Raw genomic sequence first — 13,960 nt, 5'->3', positions numbered from 1 at the left:
CTGAGCTGCCCGGAGCTCCAGGACCCGGCGGCTCCATGGAGGACTCCCGCCAGATCCTGCGCCTCCCACGCTACCGCAGGAGGCTCCCCACGAGGGGATGTTTGTCCCCTTCCCCCGAGTAAGGGAAGCAGCCCTGCAATGGGGCTACTCACTTTAGTGGCAACCTTCTGGTCGCCGCTAAAGTAAAGGCGCTTGGGTAGGGCGAGCAGCCCTACCCAAGCGCCTTGGATCCTGCGGAGCTCAGCTCCGTGAACTCGCCTCTCCCCCGACACACCTCCCCCACGCCCCCATCCATGCCTCTCCCCTCCCTGGAACGCCTTCCCCATGCCCCTGACCATGCCCCCATCTCCCATTCCACAGTCCAGCAGACCGTTGAGCTGTGGAACCTGGGCACCTGCTGCGTACTGACTCAGTGCCGGCGGGAGCTGGGCTAGCTCTGGCGGGAGCCTGGTGGTAAGCCCTGCAAACGTGCCTTATGGCATGTTTGCAACTGAGGTCCACAGCATGGAGCCATGCCACAGACCTCAGGATCGGGCTCTAATTCATTTGAGCATATGCAGTTATTTGGATATACTTCTTAACAAAATTGCTGCTAGGTCAATTGCCATATTTTGATATAGACTGGAGGGTGGGGGAGAGATGAATCCAGATGAGTGATATTAAAATACATTGTTTAATAAACCCACTTAATTATATTGGCCTACATTCGAGGAGGGAGTGGTGGGATGCCCACGCCTATTGCCAGAAGCTGCAGCACAGCTGGTTGCCCTGCCACCTGGCTTGCTTTTGCCACAGCTGTTCTCTTTCCTCCAGCAAGTGGACTGGAGGGGCAAGCCACTGGGCCCAGCATGCCCCCCTTGTGACCAGCCCTGCTGGTGAGGTGGGGAGGCCCCATATTGTTGTTACTGCCACTGTAGGAAAACCCGCTGGCTGGGAGCTCAACAATGTCAGGTGCCCAGGTGAGTGTGGCCCCGGGCCAGATCCCAGACAATTTTTAACATAGCATATACGAACCAAGATCCCTTTCAACCAAGGTTTGCAGACTCATTTCATACTTGTTTTCAAATACTATTTAAGCCATTTGCCCAATGTTGTATATATGCAACAGGTGTACACGTGTGGGCTGGGCAGAAATGGGTTAAGAAGGGAACTCTGATTAGCATGGATGCAGATGTAATGCTAAACTATATTTAATGTTACTAAGGGAAGGAAATTTATTTGTGACCAGCTTCTGATCCTTTAACAGTGATTGAGAGATAGCAGTATTGCATCAGTACTGGACCAAACAGAAATTTTGATGAAATGTAGCATTGTGTTCTTTGACAATAAAGAACTGCTTTATATGCTTTATATTTAGGATTGAAAGCTGCAGAGGTTTCCTCCCTTCCACCATCAATAATATTGGATGGCAAGGAAATCGCAACTCTTATTACAAGACAAATGTTGGTACGTAGTAGTAAAACAGAACATGGCAAATGTAAGATTGGATGTGCAAGTATAACTGAGCAAGCATACATCTCTACTTAAAAAAGAAACCCAGATTTTAATACATTCATGTCCTTTTTTATAATCACAGCAGCAACAAAGAAGTACTCCTGAAACACTAAAGCAAAGGGCTGAATATCACTTAGCAAATAGGTTGGTTCAGGCAGCTCGCAATTCTCAGCTGGATCCAGACAGTTTGCGAATGTACCTGAAAGGTCTGAAAAAAAAGTATGAGGCTGATTGCCTTGCTTCTGAACAAGTGCCTACTGAAGACCAGCAGTAATTTCCAACTCAGTGATGGACTAATAGTGATATCTTTTGATCATATGCATGACCAGAAACCTTTCTAAAAATTCCTGATATTATTTTCTCTGTGTTCTTGTTTTCATGTATTAATGTTTATACATGTTAATTTTTAAGCAAATACTGGACATTTTTTATTTAAATTGGAAGCATTAATAGGAAGAGCAAAATATTAGGACCATAACGATATTATTTTTCACTTTAAACAAAACCATTAATTCTCACAGAAGGAAATTTTAAGATTCTTCATGATAGTTCAATGGTTTTATTTACTAAAAAAGAAAAAAAAAACCTATTCCAACAAAACAAACACAACCCACCAAATTTCTCTTCAAGTCATCCATTATTCCAAGCAGTTGGATTTGCCAAACCAACAGTGCCTGCTATTCTACTGAGACAAAAATAGTAATTAATCAATTGAAATATTCTGAAGAAATATGCAGCCCAACCCTATGCTCCACGGTGCAGTGGCACTGAAGCAGCTGCCATTGTATTCCACAGGGCTGACAAGGCAGCCAGAGGTCTCCTTGGGTAAGGAAACATCAGTTCCCTATGGGGTTTACTTGGATCTGCACCAGCTACTTAGGGAGACCCATGTAGGTCTCAGAGGAGTGGAAGGGAGTATTTGGCAGCAGCCTCTGCTGCTGTTCCTTCTTGTCTCCTGAGCCTAAATGCCCCCAGCTGCCCTTCCCCTGCCCAATTTCCCCACCTTCCCCTCCCCTCATCCTGGAATGCCTCCCCACAGCTCAGCAGGATACTCACTGCTGTTGGCTCCTCCCACTGTCATGGAGGCTCATTGCTGACTTGCACTGGCTTCTCCACCAGCACCATTCCTGTTCCCATCTCCTTATTGCACTTTTGTGATAGCCATTGCTGAGGCAGTGCACAGGAGACTGGTGCTGCCCAGCAATAGAATCAGGCCCAAAATGCTTCTTCAGAAGAGTGTGTAAAGAAGGAGATGAGAGGGCTTGCAAGGCTACCACTTATTAGGATACAAACAGAGTAAGTAGAAATAATTTCTTCAGACTTATAGAAGTTCTGTTCATTATTTGTATATATAAGTGTTTTGGCATAATAAGTTGCTGCCCATTATTTTTTCTTTTCTGTATTTTTATAATGTTTGTCTTTAAGGAATGAAACTATTATAGTACTTTCTACTTGTAACCTTAATGCCTGCACTGACATTCTGCAGTAAAAAAAAAAAAAAAGCTTTTATGTAAGTATTTGTTGAATTGTCACATGTCGATCATCAGCTCGAACTTGGAAATCCACCATCCTGCATAAAAGAATGCTTCCGTATGGTTAATGCTATTTAGGTTGAAATCAATCAAGATTGATTCTGTTTTGTTTTCCATTTTGTACAATCATATTGTTTCACCATGGACAGCAGTTTTTAAAACTGCCAGTGTGGAAAGCATTTATTGAGGGTATATGTTGAGGCCGATGTGTGTTGAATGAGGAATGTTCATAAACAGCAGTGATTTTTTTTACATTTACAAGAAGCAATGAGAAATATGCATTTAATTTAATGAATTAAATTAGGAATTCTGTACCATGACTATACACTTGCATAGTCTGCAAGCCATGTTGGAGAACATAGATTCATCTGAGGGATTTTATATCTCACCAGTCAGTATGAATAGTTTCTAATTCATTACACATGAAATGCACACAGCACCAGGCAGTAAACAAATGCTGTCCATTTTTGAACATTCCTCACCTTTTCATGTGCATGCACTATGTTCATGCACACACTCTATTCAACATACATTCATCACAACATAGATACTGTACTAAATCATAACATTTTCCATATTTTTTTTGTTTTTGTGTGTCCAAAGTGACTACTAAATGCCTGAATTTAGTTCACTAATGCCAGTTACCACTGTTGCTATTTCTTCAGCTACCCTAATCTCTGATTGGGTTCATATGTGTTTGAAACTGCAGTCAGTTTTTAAAAAGAAAGAAGTTTTCAATCCAAGCTACCTTGGACAAAGACATAAGTAATACAGAGAGAAAGCTTATATGGTCCTTGAACCACATAGTGAGTCTACCTTCCTCCCATATTTGTAGCTGAATTACAGAGTATACATACATTAACATTGGCTCAGCCTTCACTTTAACCCCTTTTCCATGCTTCAGATGGCCTGTCTACATCTTAAAAAAACTACATGAAGATTTAGCTATACATTCATTCCTTGCTTTTTTTAGACACTTCATTATTAAACTGCAAAACTATGTTAGAAGTCCAAGGATGTGGGGGAAGGGAGGCCGTACGGGCAGTTGCAGTTATTGGGCAGTTGCCATGGGCCAAAGTCCCTCAGAAGAGTCTAGTGACCGTTTCTGTGGCCTTAGCCTTTGTATGGTGGTGGTAAATTCTCAGGACCCACCCAGGTAGGAGGGAGCCCATGGAGGCCTGTTTACTGAGGGTCTGCTGAAAACTGGAATCAACCAAGAGAGAAGAGGCTTCTCATCAGCAAAGAAGACAGCCAATCCGTGTTGTATACATCCAAATTTCCTTTAAACTTGCAGAACGGCTTTTGTTCTGGAGTAACAGGAAAATGAGATATTGTTAGTGCAGTTCTGTAAATATAGTTGCCAGAAATGAGCTTTCTTTTTCCATTCTGTATTGAATGAAAATTTGCTTCCCGTCCTATTAAAGAGACCTGAACAAGAGGAAAAGCTAATCTATACAAATACAGAGCCGAGAGACACATATCCAAGTGGTCTATTTTCCTACCATATATTTTCCCAGTGTCACACATTTTGTCAATCTAGGAAGGGGAAAGGTGGCTTTACACTCTGGGTGACAGGGATACTGTTTTATGAAATGTTACAACATTGTACTTTATCTTGCATTGATAGGCAGCATCAGGAAGCAATAGAGATTCCGTGACCAAAATTCCTATACAGTAGTTGTACCTATTTGTTATAATAGAGGCATCTCTGTCACTCTGTACCCATCAAGTCAGCTTTTAAGTCTGCTGTTTATCATGAAAATTGTCCTGATGTCAAGGAGCTTTCAGCCAATGGTGTTTTTTACATAGGGACTAATTCATTTGATTCTCTGAGGAAATAGACAACAGCTGTTCTGTATGCTAAATTCCAATCATACTACCTGTAACATCTCAACAACATAATTTAGAGTGGAAAATATACCTGAAAGCGATAATCCTATTGTAATTTAATAAGTAGAGAAACAATAAATGTAGGGGCTTTAGGCTTACTTTATCAAAAGATTAGTGTTTGTGCTCATATGGGGAAAAAACCCATCTAGACTTTCTTTACACCATTTAGTGACTTGGTTTATTATAATTCCCTAAGGACAATGAATACAATACAATGAATAGTCTGAAAAAATATACACATTTCATTGCCACAAACAATAACACCTATATTTAGAAGCTAATTTTCTACAATGAGTAGACTAACATTTTTCTGCAGGGATTATGATTATGCTTTCATTTTCAGTGGCACCAAACCAGTAGTTTCTCTGAATAAATAGCACACATATTGTTGACCTTCACTCCAAACAGATTTCCAGGCATTTAGAGGTGAACAATGAAGCACTTCTGGTCATATTGTTGACTGACACATTTATTTGCAGCTGATGTACATGTCCCCCTGTGGACAATGGATGAGATGACAAAGAGGGTGGGGCTTCTCATCCACTGGCAATAGATCAAAAAATGGTCCTTCACTCTTGTCCCTCTTCACGTTACAAGGTGGCAACAGTTCCCATATCAGTGTTAGGTGTTCTGACTGCTCTGTTGCCTGGCATGTCTTTTTTAATCAACTCCTATGTTTGCACATGTATGTGGTACTGGGTGTATGCCACCCACAGGCCTTAAGGAAGAAGCCAAACTTTAGTTTTTCAGAACAGTCCCCTCCACCCCCATTCTAGCTGGCTGGCTTAAGAGAACATCTTTCTTTTGGAAAGCTTATATAGACTAGCATTTCTCAACCAGTAGTATGCATGGGACCCCTGCCGCCTGGCAGCAAGACCAGCAATGCAACATGACAAGCAACAGTAGGAGACAACTCAGCGGACAGAGCTTCAGTGTGTGTGTTTTTGCATGCTTGAAAAAGCCTTCTCATCCACCCTGAGCCTCTTACCAGTAAAGGTCGTGTTGCTTCTGGTCTCCCAATCCTGAAACAACTGGCGATGACATCATTTCCATTTACATCTGGTGGTACTTCCAATAGGTGGACCATGCAAAGTGATACAGTAAGGAACAAATGTTGAGAAACACTGCTGTCGTGAAAGTGGGGGGGGGGCTTCTAGTGACCACCTGCTGATCCAGGGCAATGATGTCTAGTGCAAAGTGCTCACCCCCCTCCCCACCCCTCACTCTTCCAATCAGTTTAGACATGCAGCTTGGTGGGACAAGACCTGGTAGATCTAGTCTGCTGCTACCAGTCCAAGAGATCTGGTTCCCAGAGGGGTTCCTTGGGCAAAACCCCTTCTCAAGAATGCTATTTAGAGTTGTTAAAATGCCCTCACTCCGACAGTAGTACCTGCAGAGCAGGGTGGCTGGCAAACCCACTGATTCCAGAACACAGCAGAGGTTTTAAGCAAAAAAGTTTTATTAACAGGTGAGAAAAAAACAATGTAAACAGGTGGTCTTTTCTCTGGCCCCCCTCCCAACTTTCTAATTGGTTAGCTCCCCATGGAACCTGAAGCACCTCAGAATTGGAGGGAAAATCACCCACAACAACCACAAATTGTTTCATCACAGCTGCTTCAGACTTCGCTTGTGTCGGTAATTGTTGAATACATTGTATTGCATTTCTGATTCTTCCCCCATCTATTGTATTATTATCTCCATAATAGAAGTTATCTGTTGTTACATCTTTACATTTTTATCCCTTCTCCTTTCATGCTATTTCATGCTATTCCACTGTTGTGCCATTGCCCACTGCACTTGATCTTGGACGTGCAATAGATTTGCCCCATGTGCACATGTTACACATGTCCTAAAGCCGCACCTGGTACTGATATCTTAGCAATGTTCAATAACAGCATGTTACTTAGAACCATTACTGTCTGATAACCTCTGGCTGTTTTGTACCATGATAATGTTTCTCATTGCCACAGACCTTGAGGGATTAGGTGCTACTTCTTTGTGTGACCATTATGGCACTACGGGACTTGCAAGACTCTTCACAACTCTAACATGAGCTGCAAGAATAAAGAGTTTTGCAGGCTTTGAGAACGTTGTATGTTTTCAGTGGTGGTGTGCATTTCCAGTAGGAACTACTGTTGCGAAAGATAATTATGAATAGTTGGATGAAGACATGCAATGTTGTAAAAAATGTCTATCCCAAAGATTCCAGGGGAATAATGGGTGAATTCACAATTAAAAGAATTGAGTTGAGCCTAAATTAGTCACACAGAGAGTTCCCAAGTGGACCCCTATCTAGGCAGTGACCATATCCGCATCTATTTAGTTTCAGCAACATTGCTGAAACAACTGCCTTTCCAATCATGTACTGGAAACTTGATAATGAAGAACCCTTAAGCAAACCGTTATAGAATCTATTTACCATTTCATAGCATCATAACAGTCTGTATCTAAGATTTCAAACAACTAAACAGTCATGCTTCTTGTTCCTATTATGGAAGTTTGCTTTTGGTCACGAGGACAGAGAGACTGTAACAGATGGTGTTGACTGTATTTTACATGCAGGGACAAGATGGGTGTTCTGCCATTTCTATAAAGACAAGAGGAACATATTTAAATGTGACATTTACTATTAGCTCTGCATTTGTGATAATTAAACCAACATGTTTCAATTCATTCATGACATTTCTGCCATCATAAAATTAAACAATTCTGCTTTTCCCAAGACTAATGATAAGGATGGTTTTGTAATTTGAGAGGTCTTAAAAAATATAGCCAGAGCTGACCCAAAACCTTTGACACCTGAGAGGATGTGCCATAAGCCTCCTCTCTTACCAGGCAGTGAATCTAATGCTGCCTCTGCCACTTCTCCTCCTCCTCCTCCTCCCTGGATTCAAAAAGAAAGTAGGGAATGGAGCAGAAAAGGAAGTGTGGAGGAAAGATGGGTGATGGGCTTGAACATCTCTCTATGGAGCACATGCTTCTCATTAAGAAAATGAATGTGGTTTTTGAGAGGCTGCAACATAACTTTTTATGCTGCACTTTCAATCTTTTCGATTTCAAGGTGACATTTTAATAACCATCATTTTAGTTTTTTAAAAAAAACAATACAGTACTATGACAGTGGAGGGGAAAGGGGCTAAATGTCATTGCTGTTTTTGCATTTTAATGGGCTTGTGACTGTGAATCTGATGCTTCTGAATAGATCAAACAAATCCCTATCTTAAGTGATAATATGATGGGTACTACAGGCACAAAGTCTAATAATCTAATAATCTCAGCCTTCCAGCTGACATTGGTATGTTCTCATTAGGTCTTAAACTGCTTCGTGACAGTGAATTGTCTTGTGCTGCTAAACATAGATGATTGCGTTATTAGCATGCAAAGGCATATAGATTGTTTAGGCTTATATTTAAAAGTCAAGAATTTCAGTTGGTTCATTATCAGTCTGATTATTTCATGCTTACTTCTGTTACAGATTAAGAAACATGATGATGGACAAGCATTTTCTGCCAGCTAAACTTATTAGCCAGTAATTTTTCCCCTGGTAAAATACAATTTAAATAAATTAATTTGCATGCTTAGAAAATCCTAAATAGATATATTATACCAGCTTTCAAATTGTTTACTGCATATAGTGATGATGTAAATTTACTTGACATTTATTGTGTTTTACAATACCATGGCACTCATATCTGGCACATTTCAGTTTTCAGCATAGACTAAGACTGGTCTCACCTATCCAGGATTGGGCTGTCATGTGCAGCCATTAATGAGAGCGGAACTGAGATCTGATGTTGTAAAACGGCTGCTGATAGCTGGACCATCCTGGACTCACTGGAGCAGGTAAGGCAGTGGTGGGTAAGGCAGGGGGTGGGGAGGAGCAAAACAGGGTGGGGAGGGGGGAAGAAGGGGAGGCAGGTAGCTTCCAAGAGGGAAAGGATCTGGCAGTGATGGTGTGCATTGAATCCTATCCTTTTTCACAGTCTCCCCACCCTCTTTCTCTCCTTGGACTTGCACCAGCTACAGAGCTGCGTAGGTCTTTGGAGACCCATTGCAGAGCAGAAGGCTTAGGGAGAGATAAATGCCCTTTCACCTCTGAAGCCCCTTGATCTACCCCTCTCCCTGCTGTATACAGCACACTAATGTGGCTACAGTAGTGGGGAGGAAAGAAGGATAAGATTGGGCTCTTGATGAACACCTGTGGTTTAATCAGAGCACATCTATTGTGTCATATGAGATAAGCCCTGTAAAATTCTAAAGATTTTCTGGGCTCAGTAGTTTAGCATCATGTCTCCCCTTTGCACATCCACAAGTTAAAATTTTTCAACTGGTATTCTGTTTTCAAAAGCCACTAAATACCTGTATGTGGCCTTCCTTCCACAATTGCTTTTGCATTTTCCAAGTGATGAATGCAGCATATTTTTCTCTTTTTGCCTATTTCCCTTTTTGTGGACACTTGTGACTCCCCAGAAGCTCTTGTACAGATTTAGCAGCTAAAAGCAACTAGGATATCCTCTTACAGCCATTTTTTGACCTTTGTTTGAAACTAGATTATCCACCAGTAATGTATGCTTATGGATTTGAAACATCCTTTCTGTCTGAAGTAGCTAGCCTTCCAAGGGACAGGCATGTGCCCATTGAATCAGCAGTTAAAGCTATCTGTTTAGGCAGAAAGGCAGAATGGAGTGGCCTGTTGAGTCCCACTCCTCCAATCAAATAATTTGGTGATATCCTCAAATGCACAGAGAAGTTTCCATGTGTTTTCTTGCCTGGTTTGCTGTGGAAACCTAATGCTGCTACACCCACTTACTCTCTCACTCTCCAGGAGGGCAGAGACTGAGGATTCCTGGGACAGTGTAAGTAGTGAACAATAGAGACTGTAGCTAGCCATGTTCAGGAATTAATTTTGTTTTGTTTGCTTTTTTCCTTCCAAGCCAAGCTGCAAACTACAACAGTTTAATGCAGCAATGCACTGAGAGAAGGAGGTTATGTCCTTTGATCTTGAGTAGCATCCTAGCTCCCATTTGCTGGGCATTACTGGTGTAAAGAGAGAGGTTCTGGGAAAACCAGTTCATCTTGCACACTGGCATCCATTGATGTGGGCCCATTAGAGCTCATGGTGCCAGAGTTCATATGTTCCTTTTTGTGAGGATATAACATAAAGAAAATGTGCGTGTGTGTGTGTGTGTGGGGGGGGGGGAAATCCACCCATAACAGTTGCTGGCGGGGCAGTTCTCTCAACTCAAGAACATTCTCAGAAACTGGCTGGAGGCTTCTGATTGGCCGTTGCCAGGATGCAGGTTTTGATGCTCCTTCAAACATTCCTTTGTGTGACCTCATGAACAGTCAGTTGACCAGAGGTTTCTGATCAGTGCAAGATCCCTGAAGTTTCCCTGGGTCAATTTCTATCAGAGAGAGAGAGAGAGAGAGAGAGAGAGAGAGAGAGAGAGAGAGAGATTTGTCTTCAGTCTCTATGTGTCTTTACCTAGGTGGTCAGAAAGACCAAGCTCAGAACTGAGCATAAGTCTTTCAGGAAAACATCAGAACCTCAGAAGAGCCGGGCTGGACCCAGACCAAAGGCCCATCTAGTCCAGATTCCTGCATCTTACAGTGCCCACCAGATGCTTCCAGGACCATACAAGACCGCAAGGTACCTGCATCCTGTTGCCACTCCCTTGTATCTGACATTCAGAAGTAGCCCACTTCTTAGGACCAGGAGATTGCACACACCCATCACGGCTTGTCACCTGGAATGGACTTTTCCTCCCTCTGTCCAATCCTCTATTAAAAGGCATCTAGGCCTTCAAGTGCCATCACCACATCCTGTGGTAAGTTCCACAGATTAACTACCACTTGGCTTGCCTTGTCTGGGCATCTTCTGGATCCCACCAGGTGAAATGTGACAGTGATGAAGGAAGGAGCTGCTCCTCTGTGTCCTTCTGATAGGATCACCCCTCGCAGTGAGACATCTCAAGGACTTTTGGCACCAGGTTATTCCTCCTAGTCCTGCCTTCTCATATACAATCCACCCCTTCATGTCACCGCAGTCTCTCCCATTGCACTCAGACACAGGCCATTTCTTTTCCTCCTATGAGAAGGGTAAGGAAGAGGAGATGCCTGCATCCCCCCATTTTGGTCCCGCTGCCCATGCCAGGATACAGACAGGAAAGGTGTTCTGTGGTGGATAGATCCATTACAGGTCACATTTGGTCTTGCTCGGACCTGCCTTCTAGTCACCTGTGGAACCCATCATGGAGTGGGGGAGAAAAGAAGTGGTGTAGCTAACTAGGGGAGGTGGGGGGGTGGTTCCACACCAAAATGCCATATGAGGGGTTGCAACCATGAAGCCATCCAAGACGGTGGCTGCAGCAAGATGGCACTCACTGCCATAGCCGAAAGTGTTGGAAGAAACCAGCTGCTTCTTCACTGAGCTGCTGATTGAGAATTGGTGGTGATATGGTGACATTATCCCAACACCACCAATTACTTCTGCATCTGTGCAGTGGGGTGATGCCAGGACTCACTGCCCTGAGCGACAGATGAGGCAGCTACACTACTGGAGACAAGTACTGCTTTGCAAAACCAAGTGTAGTGTCTGTCTGAACCCCATGGCACAGGAGCGTTTCCCACTGACCCTGGGACAGTTTCCAGGGGAGTATTTGCCTCCTAGAAGATCCCTGAGCACCCTGCGTGGTTCATGGGTCCCCTTGCTTTATTCTTTGCACTTTCTGGAGAGGAAAATCGAGGAAGAGCTTGAGAGAACCCATTCCAGGAAGACTGCTTGGTCTTTTAGACAAATTGTATGAAGTCCTTCTCTACGCAGCAGCAGGGCCCAATGTGAAACATTTTTTCAAGGCCTTGGGGGGGGGCAGGCATCATAACCCCCTTTCAAGCTCCCCTAATCACAATGTCTGGGGCTGATGGCGCCTGGCATGAAGTATGGCACCTGGAAGTAGGTTGGCGGTAACAAAATGATGCCGTCGCATCACCGCCCACTGCTTCTGGAGTGCCCTGATTCCAAGCCAATCAAAGGCAGGGATGGGTGGGAGGGACCTCCAACTGGGAAGTTCCGTTCACCACACTAGCCTCATGAAACCTCTGCATGGAGGGTTACCTGCAGTCCTGGTGCACTGAAGTGCGAAGTGCTGGCTGCAGCTGTGGGCAATCCACTTGCGGCCCTAGTGCAGGGCCCCAAGTGGGCCCAATCAGCCTAAATCTGACCTTGCCAGCCATGCAGTAGTTGCCATGTTTAAAGCATGATGTCGGAGAGGCAGATATTTAATGCCATTTTGGGGGGTTGCAAGAACAGAAGAGCCTGGAGTGCAGCCCATACTATAGAGCTGGGGCCTTAATGGTGAGTGAGACACTGGTGAGAGAAGAACAAGTAGCACTTTGGAACCAAACAGAGAAGCACGACTGAAATAAAGAAAAAGAAGGGTTGCATCCACAGATCTCTTCTCCGCCAACTCAACCAGCAGCTGGGAGGTACAGATTCAGAGGACCGTGGAGTTCAATGAAGTTGGAGTTGATGGAGAACCACAGCCCCATCCAGAGCCTTCCCTTAGGTAGGGCAATTGGCAGCCACCCTGTGCACCAACCTTTCATGACCAATATACGGCCAGAATAGGCAGACCCACACAAGATAAGTTGCTGCAGCCTTCACCTAGAGACTTCACCTAGAGCCTGGAGTGCAGCCCATACTATAGAGCTGGGGCCTTAATGGTGAGTGAGACACTGGTGAGAGAAGAACAAGTAGCACTTTGGAACCAAACAGAGAAGCACGACTGAAATAAAGAAAAAGAAGGGTTGCATCCACAGATCTCTTCTCCGCCAACTCAACCAGCAGCTGGGAGGTACAGATTCAGAGGACCGTGGAGTTCAATGAAGTTGGAGTTGATGGAGAACCACAGCCCCATCCAGAGCCTTCCCTTAGGTAGGGCAATTGGCAGCCACCCTGTGCACCAACCTTTCATGACCAATATACGGCCAGAATAGGCAGACCCACACAAGATAAGTTGCTGCAGCCTTCACCTAGAGACTGTTATGTGCCTGCCAATGGGGCAAAGAGGCACCTTTAAAAGTGGTGCCCTCTTCTATTTGGCAGTGGGAGAGCAACTGTTCTCCACTCCCAGTATGGCGTCTTTTCCTGTGGCTGCCGCTGATGTCCCTTCTGCACCTTTTTAATTGTAAGCCCTTTGGGGCAGAGCACCATTTCTGGATTTATTTTGCTGTGTAAACTGTTTGGAAAACTACTTTTGGTTGAAAAGCGATTTATAAATATTCTTAATAATAATTCCACTGAAGGGTCCCCCGTCCCCCGAGTCTGGGACTGCTTCATGATAGGCGTTTGCACCATATGGGGTCACAGAGCCCCCTTTCTAAGTTCTGTCTTCCCAAGTATTCTGTTTATGCGCAGTGACAGCCATTGTTCTGCTGGATCATCAGCTGTCATCAGTCTGGTTCTGTGAAATGAAAAAACATCTAGACGACAGAGGCGATTCTGCAACATGCCATCAAATCAACAAGGGGACCTCCTCTAAGCCAGCAACCATATGGAAGACCTCAAGGATCGCTTTCCAGTATTTGCCCTAACATGACTGTCAAGCAGCCCAATCCTGAGCTGCCCAGCTCATGGGGCTGCAGTGGCACTGAAAATGGCTGCTGCTGCCTCCAGCGCACCCCAGGCAGCTGCCGCCACCAACTCAGGAGACAGGGACTTTCGTTCTCTTCCCCTGGGTAAAGCCAGTAGCCCCACAGTGGGGCTACTTGATTCTATGATGACCTAAGGGTCGGTGTACAATTTAGAGCCTCTGTGTCAGGTGGACTCAGCCTCTTTGTTGACATGGAGGCTCAATATGCAGTGCAGCAAAGCTCCCTCCCCCTGCCCCACTCGCTCCCACAGCACATCTCCTCCCCGCCCTCTGCCCACCCTTCCTCTGCCTCCCCCCACTTCAGAACACCTCTTCCCTGCTTCCCCATACCCGCCTACCTACCTCTCTGCTGCCTGGTGGTCCACCCCTAACCCCCCTACCCAGTGTCCAGCA

The 13,960-nt window shown here is 44.4% G+C and overlaps 1 protein-coding gene across 1 annotated transcript in view; it reads left to right on the top strand.

Moving 5' to 3' along the window:
* The window catches only part of MSH4 (mutS homolog 4), a 55,888-nt gene extending 54,086 nt beyond the window's left edge, over nucleotides 1-1,802 (top strand). The window contains exons 19-20 of the mRNA XM_066624585.1: nucleotides 1,358-1,446; nucleotides 1,577-1,802. Of these exons, the coding sequence (XP_066480682.1) occupies nucleotides 1,358-1,446; nucleotides 1,577-1,768 (281 nt within the window). The 3' untranslated portion in view covers nucleotides 1,769-1,802. The remainder of the gene's footprint in view (nucleotides 1-1,357; nucleotides 1,447-1,576) is intronic.
* Nucleotides 1,803-13,960: the final 12,158 nt, after the last annotated feature.

Source organism: Tiliqua scincoides, chromosome 4, assembly GCF_035046505.1.
Source record: "Tiliqua scincoides isolate rTilSci1 chromosome 4, rTilSci1.hap2, whole genome shotgun sequence".
NCBI classification, from domain to species: Eukaryota; Metazoa; Chordata; class Lepidosauria; order Squamata; family Scincidae; genus Tiliqua; species Tiliqua scincoides.
The sequence above is the reverse complement of the archived record's forward strand: the minus strand, read 5'-3'. Positions and strand labels throughout refer to the sequence as shown.